The sequence below is a fragment of the Lathyrus oleraceus genome, chromosome 6 (genome assembly GCF_024323335.1).
Source record: "Lathyrus oleraceus cultivar Zhongwan6 chromosome 6, CAAS_Psat_ZW6_1.0, whole genome shotgun sequence".
NCBI lineage: Eukaryota > Viridiplantae > Streptophyta > Magnoliopsida > Fabales > Fabaceae > Lathyrus > Lathyrus oleraceus.
This window is the reverse complement of record NC_066584.1, coordinates 8,598,724-8,620,845: the sequence shown is the minus strand read 5'-3', so window position 1 is coordinate 8,620,845 and position 22,122 is coordinate 8,598,724. Positions and strand designations below refer to the sequence as shown.

At 39.6% G+C, this 22,122-nt stretch overlaps 1 protein-coding gene across 1 annotated transcript; it reads left to right on the top strand.

Annotated features, from left to right (window-relative positions):
- Positions 1–362: 362 nt before the first annotated feature.
- LOC127093534 (phosphatidylinositol/phosphatidylcholine transfer protein SFH8) lies at positions 363–1,134 on the top strand. Its single transcript, XM_051032481.1, has 3 exons — positions 363–509; positions 631–744; positions 979–1,134. The coding sequence occupies exons 1-3, from the start codon at positions 411–413 to the stop codon at positions 1,117–1,119; spliced, it is 354 nt and encodes a 117-aa protein (XP_050888438.1). The 5' UTR covers positions 363–410; the 3' UTR covers positions 1,120–1,134.
- The last annotated feature ends 20,988 nt before the right edge of the window (positions 1,135–22,122 follow it).

Sequence of the window (22,122 nt, the reverse complement as noted above, 5' to 3'; positions counted from 1 at the left end):
GATATTGATGAAGATTTTCAATCCATTGAAGATGAAGAGATTAAATTTTTAAATTTTTTTAATAGATGATGGTCATTTTAAAGATGTTATTTTGATTATAAATGATAATTGACATTAAGATATATACAATGAAGATGTTATTTTGATTGTGAAGATGTTATTTTGATTGTTAATGATGTTTTTATATTAGGTTTTTGTATGACAAATTGATGCGCCCCAATGGTTTGGACGTGTCATTCGGAGTCTTAGCACCCGCGACCGTCAACTTAGGTTTAATCTTAAGTAGACCGGATACCGTGACGGAGTACGTTCTTCGGATCCTCATGGACAATAAAGATGCGGATGTTATACTATATACCAGTCTGACTTGTAATATGCTGACAGTTGATTGTGTTTGCAAAATTTTGTAGATGGTTCTCAATGGTGAACCACGCCGGGCAAGGCAAGTAGTAAAGGTTCTCAACAGCGATGGGAAGGTTATTGCATATGCAAAGCCTCGATACCCAATGGTAACTCTTTGCATGGCCGATTGTTACCTTGATCAAGTGGAGCCAATTTGGTGCTTCACACATTTTTCTCAATGGTCTATTTGTCATATATCACTCTCACTTATGCTACTCCCACCTACAGGTAAAAGGAAGCGATACATCTACTGCTGAATCAGGGTCAGAAGCTGAAGATATAGCTTCTCCAAAAGCAAGGAAGAGCTATTCGAACCTTAGGTTGACCCCTGTTCGTGAGGAAGTGAGTCTTGATCTGTTATACAAATTTCTATTTGCTTCAGATATATAAGAATAACTAATTTGACAGGATATTGTGGTGTTGTTTGATCTACGTAGCTGACTCCATATTGTGGAAAAAGGCTTTGGCTGTTGTTGTTGTTTGTTGCAGTCCACAATATTTAAAGATATTGTGAGACGACGATGATGTAATCAAAGTATAACATTAAGATTCTCATTCACTTTGTGTTTTTGTCAGGCTAAGGTGGTAGGAAAGACAAGCTTTGCTAATAACTTGTCCAGGTATGATGAATACGTTCCAATGTTAGACAAACCTGTTGATGCTGAATGGAAGAGGCAGGTATCTCTACAGAGGACTTATACCTTTAAAGGTTGGTGACTTCTTGGCATTTATTGATGCACCCTTTTGATCTATCTTCTTATTTTTCTTATTCACTAAACTTTCACCCAATTGCACAAATAGGTCTATGATGACTGTTTCTGGACTATGCCACTATAACTTAGGTTTAGCGTTCATGGTTGTAAAGATTATTTATATTGCACTTAAATTTCAAAAAGACTTTTGATGATAGTGTCTGTTTAAGATCTAAACCATTCGTCGACTTATATTCCAAGAGTTCTAGATTTTTGGAGAGTTGGGGATTGTAGGCATTGCTTAGTTTCTTGATGTGAGTTAGTATTTAATATGATTTTGTCCAGCAAAGATTAACAATGATTTTCAATACAGGAACACGTCCTCTTCCTGACATTCAGAATACTCCTGAAGGGGTTAAAGCTCGGATTTGGGTAGCACTGACTGCCTTTTTCTTGATGGTATACCTTAGACAGCGCTTTTGTAAAAAGCGCTGTCTAAGGGGGGGATTAGAAAGCGCTTTAGGCAAAAGCGCTGTCTAAGGGGGGGGGGCTTAGACAACGCTTTTTGAAAAGCGCTGTCTAAGGTATACCTAAAAAAATTAAAATAGGAGGGTCTTAGAAAGCGCTTTTGGCCAAAGCGCTGTCTAAGGGGGTGGGGCTTAGACAGCGCTTTTCAAAAGCACTGTCTAAGGTATACCTAAAAAATTTAAAATAAGAGGGTCTTATAAAGCGCTTTTGGCCAAAGCGCTGTCTAAAGGGGGGGGGGGGTCTTAGACAGCGCTTTTAAGATTTAAAAAAGCGCTGTCTAAACCTTTAGCAGCGGAGGTTTAGACAGCGCTTTAAAGCGCTGTCTAAGGCTAAAAAAAGCGCTGTCTAAGGTCTTGTTTGTTGTAGTGTCCATATTATTCATATTGTGATTCAGGCATCTGTGTAACAAAAGTTTGAATCTTTCCCAAGAGTCATAAAATGGCTTAGTTTCCTGTTGCTCAAAATTCAAAATTTATGCTCGGCGCTCGGTAAACTGAGTAATAGTAAAAAATCTTTCTAGGAATTTATCCTTTAATTCCTTCTAAGTCCGAAATGTTCCATTTAGAAGGCAAAGTAACCAATCTTTCACATTTTCAATCAGTGAGAACCCAAACAACCTCAACTTAACCTGGTCCTCAGTGACATTAGATGGTTTACACATTAAACTTGTTTCGTAAAAGCGTGCAAGGTCCGCCCAAGGGGCCCTAATTGCGTCCCCTTCGAACGAATTTTCTCTTAAACCTGAAAGTATAAAAATTTTATTATCAAAGTTAACAGGATCTGCTGGTACAAACCCTCTCAAAACTTGTCCTTCATCGGTTCTTTTACAGTAGTCCCCCATAGTTAGGGGTTGTGCAGCTACCATGGTGACTTCCTCATTAGACTTAGAAGAACTTAATAGTTGCTCTTCTACTGATATTCTATCGTCCAGAGGTGCTTCTTTAACTGCTTTTCTGCGAACACGTGCAATTATTTTAATCTCTAGATCCAATGGTATTAATGTTGATCCTGAACTGCACATACACAAAACTAAATTACCTCAGTAGCACTATGATAAACAAGAAAATAAAACAAATATTAAAAAGACTAAAATTAAAATGTTGCACAAACGTCGGCTTGTTGAAAAATCAACAGTCTCTGACAACAACACCAAAAACTTGATGACATCTCGACAAATGTAGCGATAATGTCGAAGTAATAAAAAGATCGAATCCATGGGGATTTCCTTCAAGCAAGACATAATGTGTGCATTGTATAAAAACTAGTAAAATGGGGGGTTCAAGTTTTAGTGCTAAAAGTAAATAAACGAGTAAACAGAATCACAAAAGCGGTCAGATTGTGTTTTAGAATCCCATATTCCTCTATATTGATGTTTGATACCCTGTATGAATGATCTTATCATTATAATCCTACGACGAATTAACAAAATTGTTATATCTGATCCCTTACGAAATAACTCACTATCCACTACTCGAAGCTTTCTATCCCCAGTCCTCCAGTGTAAGCAGGGTTAGGCGATGTATAGAATGCTAATTCTCTATGCCACTACTCGGGGTTTCCTATTCCTATTTAACCAGCGTAAGTACAACAATTTCCCAGAGTCCAACACATTGACTAATGGTCAGTATTCCTTATGTGCCTACAATCAGATTAAAAGAGTATCTCACATAAAAAGCATTAATAAAAATAAGCAATTGAATGGCATTATAGATCAAAATTGTGATTTGCTCTCTCCAAATCGTAACCCTTGTGAAAGTGTAGATAATCACCCTTTATTGGCTTCAGAATGGATCCGAACACGTGAGAAATGCTCAGAAAAAGTGACCATCGCGTGCGTGATGCAACTTTTATTTCCTTATCACGCACACGATGCTATGCGATGATGCATGTGATTATTTTCGAAGCTGCGTTCTTTTTTGCTCCTTTTTCACTCAAATTTTTACTAAGTCCACAATCTTCACACTTAGCTATTTTTTCCTCATTCTTTGGTCATTTTTCTTAATTCTAGCTCATATTTCACTTGTTTTGCTTCAATTATTCGACTAAATATATGCAATAACGGTCTGTCATCAGTAACTGGTTACACCAATAAGAATTTCCCTTTTAAGGGTTTCTGTTACTTTATTTCACAAAATGTAACTGGTTACAACACTTGAATTATGAATTTTCTCACAACACACCACCTTAATTCAAGTGCTTAAAGTCTTTCATGCTCATGTTCATCTTCAACCTTTTGAACACTTCAATTGTGACTCCCTTGGTCAACAAATCAGTAACTTGTTATTTTCTTTGACAATATCTCAATCTCAACCTTCCTTCACTAATAAGATCCCTCAAGTAGTGAAACCTTATTTGAATGTGCTTGCTCTTCCCATGTGCAATTCGGTTCTTAGCAAGATTAACCTCGGACCGTTACCAACAAATAGTGTAGCAACGCCTCCCTCATTGCTGCCCAACTCATTCAATAGATTCATTAGCCACACAACTTGGTCGTACATAACAAATCGACAATGTACTCAGTCTCCCAAGACGAGAATGCAACTACCACGCTTCAGTCGACGTACCCATTCCTGTCAACTTGTACCTATCAAAGCTAACACTTAGCATTTTTCTAATGCAACATCTAATTGACTTTTCCTAACTAGAAATTATAGGCTAACACTATTGGTTCCTCCTTCAAACACCATAAGATTGGTGTTTCACCAAACATAAAGTTGTATCCAACTGTAGACTTTCGATCATCTTTATCTCCACACCAATTGGAATAAATAAAACTGAGCAAATTGCATTTTTTCCCGTGTCTATTGTGAGAAAGAGAATTCCGCAACCAATCGATCCTTTGACGTATCTTAGGATCCTCTTGACTAGTGCTAAGTGAGACACCTTTGGTCTCTTCACGAATCTACTTATAATACCGACACTAAAATCCAAGTCTGGTTACGTATTGCACAAGTAACAGAAGGATCCAATCAGTGTCTTATACTTAGTTGGACCGACATTGAAATTCTGGCATAGTCATATTTCAGATGTTCTACTCCAAGTCATGACATCTGATCCAACATTGTAACTAATACTGCAAGACAGTTATTAAACCCTGTACTAATATGCACACGTTCACAGATATCACGACATCTGCTTCTATATCACCCTAGAGTGGAGGAACACCTAGTTTTGTGCATCTGGTGGAAAGACTCAGCAGAGATCATCCATAGCACTAAATTCTGTTATTTTCCTACACAGTCATCAACAAGATGTCTCAATAGTGATTTGAACATCAACTGTTACATTATTCCAGTTTGCTAGCCTTGTACATGTATTTCCTAAAATAAAGGTTGAACACGTTAATCTAATTTCCACTTATTAGATTGCTAACAAATAGACTATTTGTTAGGTTCATTAATTGTAGGTTAGCAGTTGGTTTCCTGGATTTTAGCTCAGCTGTTGGATTCCTAAAGAATAGCCAGAGAAAAATATTGAACAGAAAAACCAATCATCCTACACTTTAGCACATGCTGTTGAGAATGAATGTCACAACATTCAGTTCGACAGCCAGAACATATGTTGATTCTGTCATGTTCCTGAAAACGGACAGTGCTAAATTTGCTGTACTGTGAGAAGACCAACCAGTCTCTACCTCAGTATCAGCCTACAGGAACAACTGTCAAGACATCCAGTTTGACAGTTTCACAATGATCCTTTGGCCAAGTCTGTTATCCTCGTGAAGACCAGACATAAGTAAATACTGAACTGAAACCAACATGCCTATTATTCAGTATATGCTGTCACTGATGAATGTCACAACATTATGATTGACATTCAAACAGAAGGCTATATCCCAGGTCTGTTATTATTTTGGTAAGCAGACTGAAGTACCAGCTGTGTTATGGCAAAAGGATTATAACATGCAGAAGGAAAACAAACACAGGAAATTGTTAACCCAGTTCGGTCCAACATGACCTACATCTGGGGGCTACCAAGCCAGGAAGAAGATCCACTATCAGCAGTATTAATTCAGAGTTAAACTCCCCCGTTTACAACTCTTCACTTAATCCCTACCCAATGCAATCTATACCTAGGAACTCCTAGATAGAAACCTCCAGTTTCCATTCCTATCACTACAAATACAATGTAATGCTAAACAACTTGAACTTGCTTCACAGCTTCGTTCAAGCACATAATCACTCTTGCCTACAGGCTTTGAGTTACAAATACTCTCAGCTTTGAACACTGAGAAACACGTGGTAACCTTCCCACAAGTTCGGAGGTTTACCTCACACACGCCCCTAATTTTTCATTCTACGAGGCTTACAAAAACTAGGTTACAATATGCTATTTATAACCTAATCACCCAACTGGATTTGGGCCTTCAGAAATCGCAGCAAACTTCTCCTTTGCTGTTACAAAGTCAGCAGAAACTTTCTGCTACAATCAAGGTCTTCAATCCTAAAATATCTCCATATATATCTCCTTATTTTGAGCCTATATATATTCTGATTGAGTCTTTAAGACCTCCACATGGGAGTTAGGATATTCACCAAATATCCTCACTAATCCCAGAATATATACTGAATGAATTAATTCAGTTTTCTACACATGTGCGATGTCACATACATGATGTCGTGACATCGTACATGACATGTTGGTCCAGATGTTGAACTTCTTCAACCCAACATATTAAACCAACAGAGATGATTACATTATTTGTTTTACAAAATTAATGGCAATCCTAAGGTATTAACAATCTCTCTGTAACACCTCAAAATTTGCCCTCCTCTCTTGAGACTAGCTTAGCATATTGCATTTCATTTTTAGGACATTAGGTATTACATCTTTGCATATCATGTGAAATAAGCAAGTCATTCTCCTAAGTCTTTCTTAGAAGATGGAAAGGTTAAGAGATGCAAGCCTAAGGGTTTCATGAATTGATCACTAATCATCTGAGGTTTGTGCTTCAATTAGGGTTTCTTGGTTCTTCAAGGAGGTTGAGTATTATTTTGGTTGAAATGGTACATCATCATCATCCTCATGGCTATGTCCTTGGCAAAGATTTCATAATTCATGATCAAGCTCCTTGGGATTAGGGTTTTGACCTCTGGTCAACCCTAATCAGTTGCATTATGCCAATCAGGGTTTTTCAAGGAGATGAGGTTTTTATTGAGATGGAGATCATCATATGATTTTATTGAGCTTGTGTAAGCTAGGGTTTAATTTTGGTTCCATTTCATCAAGTGGTTGAGGCTCATAATCATCAGTGTATGTCCAAGCCCTCTGTCAACCATAAAAGTCAACAGAAGTCAACTGTCAGTTTAACTGTTGGATTGGGAGGTGGGAAGTGAGTAGAAATACTTCATTCACGTTCAAACAAGTCTCATTTGACATTTCAAACATCAACTTTGAAGAATTTAAAGTCAGGACAAAAGATGCCAAAAATAGAAAGTGACCTGTAATTTGAACTTGCCAAAAATGGAAAGGTTTTCAATTCAAGATTACATCATCAAGAAAGCTTCAAATGAAATTTTGTTGAACATGAAAGTTGTATATATTTCTCTCCCATTTCCAAAAAGTCCAAGATCATGGATTTCTCATGTGTGGTTAAGGAGATGTGATCAAAACTTGGCCAAGGATGCATTGAACTTCAAATGGGCATAACTTCTCAACCAAAACTCCAATTCAAGTGGTTCTTTTTTCTAAATTCACATTTTGATCTCTAGTTTCCAAATCTTGCATTACATGGCATGCATTATCATCATATGACCATTTGCCATTTCACTTGATTTTTGGAGGGAATTTTTAAAGTTTAAATTTGGTGCATTGTTTGAATATTGTACCATTATCATTGGCTCCAAAACAGCATTTTGAGTGAAAATCAAATAAATTTGTGCACTGTTCACATGTATTCCCATACGCAAGGGTGAAAAACCAAATTTGCCAAAACACCTTGAAACTTAATCCATTCCATTAGCATTTGGTTTAGGCTTAATTAAACATGATTAGTGGAGCATATATAAGCTAAATCTCTAACTGTTTTTCAGATTAGCTTGGCATTTTCAGATCTAGATCTCAAATACTCCAAATTTTCCTCTAAAACTTTCTTGCATTTTCTTCACATTCAAGCATTTTCTGGTGATTGATTCTTGCTCCTGAAGTTTTATTGAGAAGATTCATACGTGGAAGTGAAGAAAACAGTGCAGTTTTGAAGCATTCTCCAAGCTTGAAGCAACAATGGTGGATTCAGATTTTTGTGAGATCGTGTGCAATTGAGCCTCAATTCTTCCTCCAATTACTTGTACAAGCATTATAGAAGAGATTGGAAGCATCATAAGGCCTTGTATCCATCAAATTCCAAAGCTGCTCTTCAAGAGGTTCCAAATCGATCCTCTTATTTCTCAAATTCATTTTGCTATTGTTGTAGATCTTGTGATACTGAGTATTCTGAGCTTTAAATCATTGAATTCCATGCATAATTGAGTGAGATACGATTGTTTAAAGTTTTGATGATGAAACTTATTCTCTTCAATTCATGCATGTTTGAGTGTTTCTTGATGAATTAGTTATGGATTCTTGATGTATGCTGAAGGATGTACACGATGATATGCTTAATTTCCATTTTTGAGAATTTTGTTCTTGATGCTCATGATGTTGCTACTGTTCATGTTGAACGCGTGAGGAAGAAGATGATGAGTGCTTAGGCCACGGTTTGATCCATTCAGAAACAGTTTTCTATGCATTGCATGTGTTTAAGCTAGGGCAACGCATGTATTGGTCCACATCATCGTGTGCGTGGCATTTTAATTGGTTCAGAAGCCTTTGACCGAGCACACTCAGCCGTTGACCAGTCCAGCGCATAAATGAAACGCAGAGTTTCATGTTGGCGCTCTTTTTCGTTCAAACTAGCTCAGCCTTCGATTCCGCGCCAGGACAATATTTTGAATGCTTCATGATTTTTTTCATTTCCCTCCATGCATTGCCATACTTGCTCCACATGCATTTTTTATTTTTTTTATCATCTTCACCAATTCATATCAAATGGAAAATTGATCCAAAAATTGCCAGGTTTTTTGAATTGTGTTGCATTTTTTGTCTATTATTTTTTGATCATTTTTCCATAAATTGTGCTTGGCTGGATTTTGTTTTGTGCTAGGACATTTGAACATGTATCATATCTTGACCTTGCCTTGCTATATCATTTGTGAAATGCTCATTTTTAATCCAATGCTTCTGAAATTTTTCATGCTATAACTAGACATCTTGCTTGACATTTTGGTGTTGATTTGGTATTTTTATCATGTGTCATTTCTGTTATATGATCATGTTAAATTAGGTGTGATAATTTGTGTCACACCTTGAGATGTTCAACTTGATTGATGTGTTTGCCATGCCAAATGATCTCCAATTGCCTTGATTTTTTGTATGATGCATGCTATAGATGTTGTGAATGAGCATGATTTTTGTTGGGATTTTTGGGATCATTTATGATTTAATTGAGATTTTTCTTTCTGGATGGTCACATTTGAGCTTTTAATTTGCCTTGAACTTCATTTGATTGTGAAATGCTTGTTCTTTATCCAATGAATGTGAAATTTTGCACACTATTTCTAGACATGTTGAGTGTTGTTTTGGCTTTGGTTTAAGGTTTTTACCAATTACCATTTCTGTTTTATGCCTATGCTAACTTGGTGTGACATTCTGTGTCACACATGTGCTTGTTGTACTTGTCTTGACTTATGCTATGTAATTGCCATGCCAAATGATGTCCAATGCCTCTAATTTGTTGTGTGATGATCATGTTGTATGTCCTGTTTACTCATGAATTTTGCCAAGATCATTTGAATCATTTTTGATTTAATGTGCATTTGTTGCTTCTGATGTCACAATGTGGTCACAATTTGCATACCTTGCCATGTTTGGTTCATGAAATGGATTTGGTAATTGATATTGAGATGAGACCTTTTGGATTGTTTCAAGATGTGTTTGAAGTTGATTCATGTTAATTTTCAGCTTCTGTTTTAAATTTTTTCTCCATCTTTGACCCTAGGCTTTGACCTAGTGGTTGGTTGCTTATCTTTGAGCTTTGGTTTCAGGTTGAACATTCAAGTTCCATAGTTGATGATGCTCTTTCACTTGAGCATTTGCTGTTTACTTTTGACTACTAACCTCGTGTGTTTTGTAGGGTTGTTAACTCATTGGAGTTTGACTTGTTGGCTTATGCCTTTGCTCATAGGGTTTGACTGTTTGATATTCATGATTGTCTGTTTGCTTGTACAGTTGAACTGATTTGTTTAGATTGTTTTCAGGTACATAAGTTGCTTAAGTTCAATTTGAACTTGCTTTTGCTTGGTTGCTTAACCACTGAGGTATAACTCCTTTGACTTCATGTAGTCTGGAAGACCTATCTTGTTATGTGGGCAGGCACCTGTCTGAAGCCCTCCTTAAGAGGCAATGCTTGTGAATGTTTACTTTTGTGCCAAGCAGGAAAAGTCCTCTTATGAGGCAATTGGCAGATAAAAGAGATGTGTAATCCATCTCCTGCTATTCAGTGTGTCATCCACTTTGCTCACACCTTGTGTTGATGCATTGTGGATAATAGCCCAAGATCTTTGTTGTGTCAGTCATATGTGGAGAAGAGTTCCAACTTTCTGAACTCCCACACTTTCATTTGTCTGAAGCTCTCCCAGGCCAGGGATAAGAGCTGTGAGGTCTTACCCTCACTTCCCATTTCATCTGTTTCACCCTAACTCTCAATAATAGGGTTAAGAGCTAACTACACCCGATTCCAGTTGGCTTGCTTTTACAGCCTAACCTTGTATGAGCCCCAATTGTTTGTATATAGTGTGTGTGCTTGCTTGTTGTGCTTGTATGACTTTGCCTGTGCTGTTTAGGATAGCTTGCTGCCTGTGCAAGTTAGATAGAAACCTTAACCTAGGACCATGGTGAATTTACATGATAACTATTAGGCTCGAGTCAGGCTCCCTTCTAGTTTGTCATTTCCCAGTCTCTGGTTAGGTTAGAAGTTCTTTCCCTGTTCAGGGGAACTACGTTGCCCTGATCCTCATACCAGATGAGGTACGTAGGCAGGAGATCGTACGAGATCTCTCCGGGCACCCTTTTCCTTTGTTGGTGTGTGTTTGCTTGACAGCTAGCAGGCTCGAGTTCCAGACTCCCTGTTAGCTTGTTTGTTCAACTTTTTTTGTTGCTTTTGACGACTCAGCGTCCGGTTAACCTTTTGTTTGTTGGAGTCTGACGTAAGCCCATCGATTGGCAGTCGGTTTCCCGTGTGTGTTTGTTGGTTCGGAGTCTGATGTAAGTCCAGCGATTGGCCGGTTTCCATGTTTGCCTGTTTGTGTGGAGTCTGACGTAAGTCCAACGATTGGCAGTCGGTTTCCTGTGTGGGTTTTGTTTGGCGTGCGTGAGCCGAACTACGGTAGCTCTGATTCTCATTCCAGATGAGATACGTAGGCATAGGATGCGATATCCTAGAGAGCCCGTTTCCCCCTCTTCTTCCATCTGTGTTTTATTCTAGTGTGTGTGTGCATTCTTTTGAGCAGTTTTAGCAACCTTTCTTCTATCCTTTTGAGCGTGGATCCCGTCGAGTACGACGGATGCGTAGGGGTGCTAATACCTTCCCTTCGCATAACCGACTCCCGATCCCATCTCTCTTTGGTCGCGAGACCATGTCTTTTCCAGGTTTACTTCGAGCGTTTCCTTTCCCTCTTTTGGGATAAATAACGCACGGTGGCGGCTCTGTTTGTTTGTTCTTCCCGCCGGTTGATTTTCGCGGATGCGACACTCCCCCTTTGGCAAATTTTAGCTAAAAAAAATAAACATTACACTAGACAATACATCCCAATATGGGTATGCTCTTCATCTCTGTCATTGTCTCCACCACCACAAACACCAAAGTTGGTGTACATGAGGAAGTAGAGGTACAAGAATCAGTTGCATCAGAACCCTTCCCTTCACCGGTAGAGCTTCCAGAAGAATATGTAATGCTGAGTACATAGATAATGTAACTCAGATCACAAGACACAACTGTCCTCTTAACTCAGATCACAAGATACAAGTGATATGCCTAGTTAGTGACTTCTGTGCCTGAAGCCAACTTCTGCTTGCTACCATATTTTACTTGCTTCTGGTACATTCTCAGGGCTATATTTCTCTCCCCCTTTTTAGCTAAACATTTGTAAAGGAACCCCTCACAAAACCAGATCCAGGCGCTGTTTGCCCAAACCTTAACATATCCCATGATTTAGAGGGAATAGAGTGTTTCTCTTGTGAGAAGAAGAGGGCTATTACATCCTTTAAATAGTCCAGCCCGTGCTTAGGAATTAACGGTAGGAATAAATGCTTGGTCAAGATTCATTAATATTTGCTAAGAAACAGTCAGAGAATCACCAACAAAATCTCAGACTATCTTTGAATACCTTTTATAGCTCTTGACTGTTTCTTTTCCAAAACAGCAGTTCCAGTGCATGAAGACTATTCCCTATATGCAGTCAGTCACGTTGCACGTGATGTCTTAACATTCAACGTGGCTTTTGCCTGCATACTTCAATTATTCTTCCTCTCAACATTTCCTAAGACCACTTTCGTACCTCCAGTAGAAACTTGACATCAGGCACCACTACAGCCAAAATCCCACACATCAGTAGATGGTTACTCCCCCTGTAACACACAACTGTAGCACCCAGGCTTATTCTGATATATCATAATTAGACACATCACATCCATATTTCCTAATGACTGTGAGCTTCAGAAGGAAAACTATTATCCCAGGCAATGTCATGACATCCGGTCAGACATTCTTGTGTTCACTCAGCATTGACATGCACCACATCATCCCAGTAGCTAACAAGGTGCCATGCCTTGTTATGTGAGAACACATAGACCACCAACTTGATGATTACTTGCACCACATCATCCCAGTAGCTAATAAGGGAGGGTTAATTCCTATAGATGCATGTTCTGGTGGTGACTAATGGTTCAGTTATTGGTCAGAGTCTTATTTATAAGTCGAATTTATGGATTTATTTCCGAGACGCCGGATGTGACACCCCGATAATAATAAAATAATTATTTAAATTGAGTTAATAATATATTTATTAATTTAATTAAATAATTGGAATTATTATTATTATTATTTTTGGGAATTATTGAATTATTATTATTATTGGAATAAAATAAATTGGAAAATATATATATGTTGGAATAAGGAAAAATTCTCATTTTTTGGGAAAAACATTTCACGTGAAAAACAGAGAAAATCGTGAAAAGGGAAAAGGGCAGAGAAGAGGAGCTGAAGAGCAAAGGTTGGAGAACGAAAGCTTGAAGCTCAAAGATTCTGCCGGATTGTTAAGGTAAGGGGGGTTTATCGTCGATTAATGGGTATTTTGGGATAATATGTAATGGGTAGTGAGAAACCGTTGAATCGACCCTAATTGGAATTTGGAATGCTGAAAATTTGTGATGAATAGGTTGAGTGGAAACCGTAATCAAATTGATAATTGTGTGTGTAATCAAACCGATAAATTGGTGATGAATGGCGACGAGTAAGTTTGAGTGGGAAGGGTCTGGGATGGGCACATGAGATCCCTGCCCAACGAAAACGCGTCTGGTGAACTGTCATGTTCGCCTAGCGAACATAACCTTCGCCTAGCGAAGGAACGCGCCTCAACCTCGCCCCAGCGAGCTTGAGAGGTTTTGCTACTGTAATGTTCGCTGTGGACTCGCTGGAGCTTCGCCTAGCGAGTGAGTGCTAGCTGTGTTTTTCACCAAAACAGAATGAGTTCGCTATTGCCTTCGCCTTGAGCTCGCCTAGCGAATTAATTTACCAATTTCCTGGAGCTGTTCGCCTTGAGCTCGCCTAGCGAACCAGAGCTTCGCTACTGCCTCGCCTAGCGAGCAAGGCAGAAGAAGTGTTTATACATGCGTCTTATACATGCGTTGCTGAGGTGTTTTATACATGTGTTGATGATGTGTTGATACATCTATTGATGATGTATGAGGATATGCAAAATGTTGTAAATGTATATGTTATGCATGTATTTGTGAATGGACTGTTGTATGGTTGAGAGTGTGAGCATATGTCCATTGTGAGTTGTTGTTGATGCTGCATTTCTAGATGATTAGTGTGTATGGCATAGCCTGTGGGGCTGTAGCTAATTCCCATTGTGAAGAATTAGTGAGCGAATTGTTGTGATAATTGTTGTGGATGTTGCATGCTAGATGATTAGCTTGCATAGTCTAGCCTTTGGGGCTGTAGCTAATTCCCATAGTGAGGAATTAGTGAGTGAATCATTGTGGAGTCTAGCCTTTGGGGCTGTAGCTAATTTCCATTGTGCGGAATTAGTGAGTGAGTCATTAGATCTCAAATGAGTGGGACTAGTGAGCTTAGTAGCCGTATCTGGATTTGATCGGTGAGCTTGAACTATATGTTCGAGAAGAGTCGGTACCGCATATGTTGAGTCTCATTGCATAATGAATGCATGGCATAGCCTGTGGGGCTGTAGCTAATTCCCATTGTGAGGAATTAGTGAGTAAGTCGTTGTGTTGTGTTGTCGGTGTTGAATATGGTTTGAGAATCATACATATGATATATATTATTGTTGAACATGATGTTTGGACGGATATTGCCGTTGCTGAATGCGTAGTCTGGTTAGGGTGAATTAATGTGTTATTTACTTAGCATTACATGTTGTTCTATAATGCTTATTATATTGATTGAAGAACTCACCCTTGCAACTATTTTTCAGGTAACGAGAAATGAGTTGAGTAGAAGCAAATGCTTGGAGTCTAGAGTAGTCTCCCTAGTGGGTCATGCTCTGATAGATGTAACATCGGGCGGGAAAACTTTGATTTTTATTGTTGTTGTTGTTGAACTAAATTACATGTGATGTTACATGTTTTGCATGATTGAGTTGACCTCTATCCGCTGCGTAATTGTGCAAATACTTTATATTTAGCTTTAAATAAAAGAGCATGATGGTTATATTGTTTAAATGATGTGGAATGTTTGTGTGACACCCTTGGTGCACTATTACTCTGATTTTATGTTTATTATTTTATTATTATTTTTGGGGTATTTTAGAAGGGTGTTACATTAGTGGTATCAGAGCATAGTCGGTCGTGTCGAGTCGTAATTATTCTGTTTCCCTGTACGGGATAGGTGTTGTTTAACCCTATCAGTACTTATTATTTGGCTTGTTGGGTTTTAAGAATAGAGATGGCTGGAAGAGGCAGAGATGATGCTGCAATTGCTGAGGCTCTGGGTATGCTAGCTGGAGTACTTGGAGGAAATCCGAATGTTGCGGGAATGGGAGCTGCTCGTCAGTTGAGTGAGTTCCAGAAGAACAATCCTCCAATGTTCAAGGGAGCATACGATCCAGATGGTGCTCAGAAGTGGTTGAAGGAGATTGAGAGAATCTTCAGAGTAACTGAGTGTGCTGATAACCAGAAGGTCAGGTTCGGTACACATATGCTGTCAGAAGAAGCTGACGATTGGTGGGTTGCTACCCGCACTGAGTTGGAATCTGCGGGGAATGCTGAGATTACTTGGGCTGTGTTCAGGGAGAGATTTCTGAGGAAATATTTTCCAGAGGATGTCAGAGGGAAGAAAGAAATAGAATTCTTGGAATTGAAGCAGGGTAACAGGTCTGTTACTGAGTATGCTGCGAAGTTCACAGAGCTGTCAAAGTACTATACTCCTTATAATGAAGCTGCTGGAGAGTTTTCGAAATGTGTGAAGTTTGAGAACGGGTTGCGTCCCGAGATCAAGCAGGCTATTGGATATCAGAGGATCAGGGTGTTTTCTGACTTGGTTGACTGTTGCAGAATTTTTGAACAGGATTCCAAGGCTAGAGCAGAGAGCTATCAGCAGAGGGTTGATAGGAAGGGTAAGAATCAGATGGATCGTGGAAAACCGTATGCAGCTGGCAAAGGTTTTCAGAAGCAGAGTGGGATGAAGAGGCCTAGTGGGGGAGACTCTAGTGCTCCTGCTAAGTGTTATAGATGTGGTCGGGCTGGACATCGTGTTCATGAGTGTACCAGTGCTGAGATGAAGTGTTTCAAGTGTGGGAAAGGTGGTCACCTGGCTGCAGAGTGCCGATTGAAGACTGTAACTTGTTTCAACTGTGGAGAGTTGGGTCATGTCAGTCCTCAGTGTCCTAAGCCGAAGAAGGAGAATCAGTCAGGAGGCAAGGTTTTTGCTCTATCCGGTTCTGAGACTTCTGCAGATGATCGTTTGATCAGAGGTACGTGTTATATTAATGGCTTTCCTCTTATAGCTATTATTGATACAGGTGCTACTCATTCTTTTATATCTGTGGATTGTGCTGTGAAGCTTAAATTAGAGATATCTGAGATGCGTGGAAGTATGGTGATTGATACTCCTGCAAAGGGTTCAGTGACTACTACTTCGGTTTGTTTGAGTTGTCCTTTGAATATTTTTGGTAGAGATTTTGGGATAGACCTTGTGTGTCTTCCATTAGTGCAGATTGACGTTATCTTGGGTATGAACTGGTTGGTGTTTAACCGAGTTTATATCAACTGTTTTGATAAGACTGTGATATTTCCTGAAGTTGAGGAAGGAAGGAGTTTGTTTCTATCAGCAAGGCAAGTGAATGAGGAAGTGGCAGATGGGGCAGAGTTGTTTATGCTGTTGGCAACTTTAGAGGCTAAAGATAAACTGGTGATTCATGATCTAGCAGTGGTGTGTGACTTTCCTGATGTGTTTCCGGAAGAAGTGAATGAGTTGCCGCCAGAGCGTGAAGTTGAGTTCTCGATTGATTTGGTACCTGGTACTAGACCGATATCGATGGCCCCTTATCGTATGTCTGCTGTTGAGCTAGCTGAATTGAAGAGTCAGTTGGAAGATCTGTTGGATAAGAAATTTATTCGTCCGAGTGTGTCACCGTGGGGTGCACCAGTGTTGTTGGTTAAGAAGAAAGAAGGTACTATGAGGTTGTGTGTGGACTACAGGCAACTGAATAAAGTGACGATCAAGAATCGGTATCCTTTACCGAGGATTGATGATTTGATGGACCAATTGGTTGGTGCAAGTGTATTCAGCAAGATAGATTTGAGATCTGGGTATCATCAGATACGTGTGAAAACTGAGGATATTCAGAAGACTGCTTTCAGGACGAGGTATGGACATTATGAGTATTCTGTGATGCCTTTTGGTGTGACTAATGCGCCTGGAGTATTCATGGAGTACATGAATAGGATTTTCCATCCGTACTTGGATCAGTTTGTTGTGGTGTTTATCGATGACATTTTGGTGTATTCGAAATCTGAAGAAGAGCATGCTGAGCACTTGAGAGTGGTTTTAGGAGTGCTGCGAGAAAAGCAGTTATTTGCTAAATTGTCTAAGTGTGAATTTTGGTTAGAAGAAGTTAGTTTTCTTGGTCATGTGATTTCAAGAGGTGGTGTTGCTGTTGATCCTTCTAAGATAGAAGCGGTATCTAAGTGGGAAGCTCCGAAGTCTGTTGCCGAGATTCGAAGTTTCCTTGGTTTGGCTGGTTATTATAGGAAGTTCATTGAGGGATTTTCTAAGTTGGCGTTACCGTTGACGATGTTGACTAGAAAGGGGCAAGCATTTGTTTGGGACTCGAAATGTGAGGAAGGTTTCCAGGAGTTAAAGAGAAGGTTGACTACTGCTCCTATTTTGATATTACCGAGTTCGTCGGAATTATTTGAGGTTTATTGTGATGCTTCATTGTTGGGTTTAGGTGGTGTGTTGATGCAGAATAAGCAGGTTATAGCTTATGCTTCGAGACAGCTGAGGGTTCATGAGAGGAACTATCCGACGCATGATTTAGAGTTGGCAGCTGTGGTATTTGTTCTGAAGTTATGGAGGCATTACTTGTATGGGTCAAGATTTGAAGTTTTCAGTGACCATAAGAGTTTAAAGTATCTGTTTGATCAGAAAGAGCTGAATATGAGACAGAGAAGATGGTTAGAGTTTCTGAAGGATTATGACTTTGGTTTGAATTACCATCCGGGTAAAGCAAATGTAGTGGCTGATGCGCTGAGTCGGAAATCATTACATATGTCTATGTTAATGGTTAAGGAATTTGATTTGATTGAACAGTTTAGAGATTTGAGTTTGGTATGTGAGAGTGCTCACAATAGTGTTAAATTGGGAATGTTGAAGTTAACAAGTGGTATTTTGGATGAGATCAGAGAGGGTCAGAAATCTGATATGCTTTTGGTTGATAAGTTGACTTAGTGAATCAAGGCCAAGGTAGTGAATTCAGAGTTGATGAGAATGGTGTTTTGAGATTTGGTGATCGGGTGTGTATTCCGGATGATACTGAGCTTAAGAAGAGTATTCTTGAGGAAGGACATCGTAGTGGTTTGAGTATTCATCCTGGAGCTACGAAGATGTATCATGATTTGAAGAAGTTGTTTTGGTGGCCGGGAATGAAAAGAGAAATTGCAAGTTTTGTGTATTCTTGTTTGACTTGTCAGAAGTCAAAGATTGAGCATCAGAAGCCGTCTGGGCTAATGCAACCGTTGTCTATTCCAGAGTGGAAGTGGAACAGTATCAGTATGGATTTTGTTTCTGGTTTGCCGAGAACAAGTAAGAATTTTGAGGCTATTTGGGTGATTGTTGATAGATTGACGAAGTCGGCTCATTTTATTCCGATCAGAATGGATTATCCGTTGGAGAGACTAGCCGAGTTGTATATTGAGAAGATTGTAAGCTTGCATGGTATTCCGTCGAGTATTGTTTCGGACAGAGATCCTAGATTTACATCGAAGTTCTGGGAAGGTTTGCAGAGAGCTTTGGGAACTAAGCTGAGATTGAGTTCTGCATATCATCCGCAGACTGATGGTCAGACTGAGAGGACTATCCAGTCACTAGAGGATCTTTTGAGAGCTTGTGTTTTGGAAAAAGGAGGTGCTTGGGATTGTTATTTGCCTTTGATTGAGTTTACCTACAACAATAGTTTTCATTCGAGCATTGGTATGGCACCGTTTGAAGCTTTGTATGGTAGGAGATGTCGGACACCTTTATGTTGGTATGAGTCCGGTGAGAGTGCTGTGGTTGGACCGGAGATTGTTCAACAAACTACGGAAAAGATTAAGATGATTCAGGATAAGATGAGGATTGCTCAGAGTCGTCAGAAGAGTTATCATGACAAGAGAAGGAAGTCACTTGAGTTCCAAGAGGGAGATCATGTGTTTCTTCGGGTTACTCCGATAACTGGTGTTGGTCGAGCCTTGAAGTCGAAGAAGTTGACACCTCGATTCATTGGTCCTTATCAGATTTTGGAGAGGATAGGAGAGGTAGCCTATCGTATCGCTTTACCGCCGTCGCTTGCGAATTTGCATGATGTTTTTCATGTGTCTCAGTTGAGGAGATACATTCATGATCCGTCGCATATAATCCAAGTAGATGATGTACAGGTGAGAGATAACCTGACTGTTAAAACATCACCTATGAGGATCGAGGATCGAGAGTTGAAGCAGTTGCGGGGTAAAGAGATTGCCTTGGTGAAGGTAGCTTGGGGAGGACCAGCAGGTGGCAACGTGACTTGGGAACTGGAGAGTCAGATGAAGGAATCTTATCCAGAGTTGTTCGCTTGAGGTATGTTTTCGAGGACGAAAACTCTTTTAGTGGGGGAGAGTTGTGACACCCCGATAATAATAAAATAATTATTTAAATTGAGTTAATAATATATTTATTAATTTAATTAAATAATTGGAATTATTATTATTATTATTTTTGGGAATTATTGAATTATTATTATTATTGGAATAAAATAAATTGGAAAATATATATATGTTGGAATAAGGAAAAGTTCTCATTTTTTGGGAAAAACATTTCACGTGAAAAACAGAGAAAATCGTGAAAAGGGAAAAGGGCAGAGAAGAGGAGCTGAAGAGCAAAGGTTGGAGAACGAAAGCTTGAAGCTCAAAGATTCTGCCGGATTGTTAAGGTAAGGGGGGTTTATCGTCGATTAATGGGTATTTTGGGATAATATGTAATGGGTAGTGAGAAACCGTTGAATCGACCCTAATTGGAATTTGGAATGCTGAAAATTTGTGATGAATAGGTTGAGTGGAAACCGTAATCAAATTGATAATTGTGTGTGTAATCAAACCGATAAATTGGTGATGAATGGCGACGAGTAAGTTTGAGTGGGAAGGGTCTGGGATGGGCACATGAGATCCCTGCCCAACGAAAACGCGTCTGGTGAACTGTCATGTTCGCCTAGCGAACATAACCTTCGCCTAGCGAAGGAACGCGCCTCAACCTCGCCCCAGCGAGCTTGAGAGGTTTTGCTACTGTAATGTTCGCTGTGGACTCGCTGGAGCTTCGCCTAGCGAGTGAGTGCTAGCTGTGTTTTTCACCAAAACAGAATGAGTTCGCTATTGCCTTCGCCTTGAGCTCGCCTAGCGAATTAATTTACCAATTTCCTGGAGCTGTTCGCCTTGAGCTCGCCTAGCGAACCAGAGCTTCGCTACTGCCTCGCCTAGCGAGCAAGGCAGAAGAAGTGTTTATACATGCGTCTTATACATGCGTTGCTGAGGTGTTTTATACATGTGTTGATGATGTGTTGATACATGTATTGATGATGTATGAGGATATGCAAAATGTTGTAAATGTATATGTTATGCATGTATTTGTGAATGGACTGTTGTATGGTTGAGAGTGTGAGCATATGTCCATTGTGAGTTGTTGTTGATGCTGCATTTCTAGATGATTAGTGTGTATGGCATAGCCTGTGGGGCTGTAGCTAATTCCCATTGTGAAGAATTAGTGAGCGAATTGTTGTGATAATTGTTGTGGATGTTGCATGCTAGATGATTAGCTTGCATAGTCTAGCCTTTGGGGCTGTAGCTAATTCCCATAGTGAGGAATTAGTGAGTGAATCATTGTGGAGTCTAGCCTTTGGGGCTGTAGCTAATTTCCATTGTGCGGAATTAGTGAGTGAGTCATTAGATCTCAAATGAGTGGGACTAGTGAGCTTAGTAGCCGTATCTGGATTTGATCGGTGAGCTTGAACTATATGTTCGAGAAGAGTCGGTACCGCATATGTTGAGTCTCATTGCATAATGAATGCATGGCATAGCCTGTGGGGCTGTAGCTAATTCCCATTGTGAGGAATTAGTGAGTAAGTCGTTGTGTTGTGTTGTCGGTGTTGAATATGGTTTGAGAATCATACATATGATATATATTATTGTTGAACATGATGTTTGGACGGATATTGCCGTTGCTGAATGCGTAGTCTGGTTAGGGTGAATTAATGTGTTATTTACTTAGCATTACATGTTGTTCTATAATGCTTATTATATTGATTGAAGAACTCACCCTTGCAACTATTTTTCAGGTAACGAGAAATGAGTTGAGTAGAAGCAAATGCTTGGAGTCTAGAGTAGTCTCCCTAGTGGGTCATGCTCTGATAGATGTAACATCGGGCGGGAAAACTTTGATTTTTATTGTTGTTGTTGTTGAACTAAATTACATGTGATGTTACATGTTTTGCATGATTGAGTTGACCTCTATCCGCTGCGTAATTGTGCAAATACTTTATATTTAGCTTTAAATAAAAGAGCATGATGGTTATATTGTTTAAATAATGTGGAATGTTTGTGTGACACCCTTGGTGCACTATTACTCTGATTTTATGTTTATTATTTTATTATTATTTTTGGGGTATTTTAGAAGGGTGTTACACCGGAGTTCTGTCCGTGGTATTTATCAATGGGGATCCGTTTATTTCAGGATTCCCTTGGCTGGTTTAGAGGGTCTTGTGATTATCTGTTCAGAGGATCTATGGTGATGATGGTGATATATCCTTCAGTTCCATTTATTTCGGAACCCTGAGTGGGATTTATGGTTATTCAGTCCCCCAGATGGTTATGATCAGTTCAGAGGCCATAACTCAGTGCAGTGGATGGCCAGATGACTTGGAGGATAACACAGTGCATTGCATTCACGCATCTGCATCATTACCATTTTACATTCATCAGCATCTAACGCATGTCTATCCATACTCAGGGTACATTCTCGATTGAGATTCTGGTTGAGAGACATCCTGATGTCAGAATGTTATTGTCGAATTTTTATCCGTCTCGATGAAGCCAGAATCAAAGGAAAGAGTGTTCCTCATACGGATAGACATTGCATCCATGCGTGAGTCATAATAACCTGTCTTCTGTTTTGCAGGTGTCAGTTTCTAACGTGTTTGGGTTTACTCAAGAATCATTGCCCGCGCACGCCGAATCATTCCCCTGTACGTAGCTCGTCCGCACAGATACCCTACCAGGCGCAACAGATCCAAACTGATGGATACATCCAACGTAGACATTCTCGAGCTGAAAGAGAAGATGAGCGAGCTGATCAATGTTATGCAAGGGTTCGCCATGGGGCAGAAGGCGTTGGTTGAGAAAGTAGAAAAGCTCGAGCGGGCTTCGGCTGCCAACAGTGGTAACAATCTTGAGGAGGTCTCCAACAGTGGTCTTGGTGGTTTAAGGGATGATGGTGATCCCA

Bases quoted from the DNA above. Each gene is read 5' to 3' on its own strand.
- LOC127093534 (XM_051032481.1), top strand. From the start codon at position 411: ATGGTTCTCAATGGTGAACCACGCCGGGCAAGGCAAGTAGTAAAGGTT. The intron at 510-630 runs GTAACTCTTTGC...TCCCACCTACAG, and splicing joins CAAAGCCTCGATACCCAATG to GTAAAAGGAAGCGATACATC. The intron at 745-978 runs GTGAGTCTTGAT...TGTTTTTGTCAG, and splicing joins TGACCCCTGTTCGTGAGGAA to GCTAAGGTGGTAGGAAAGAC.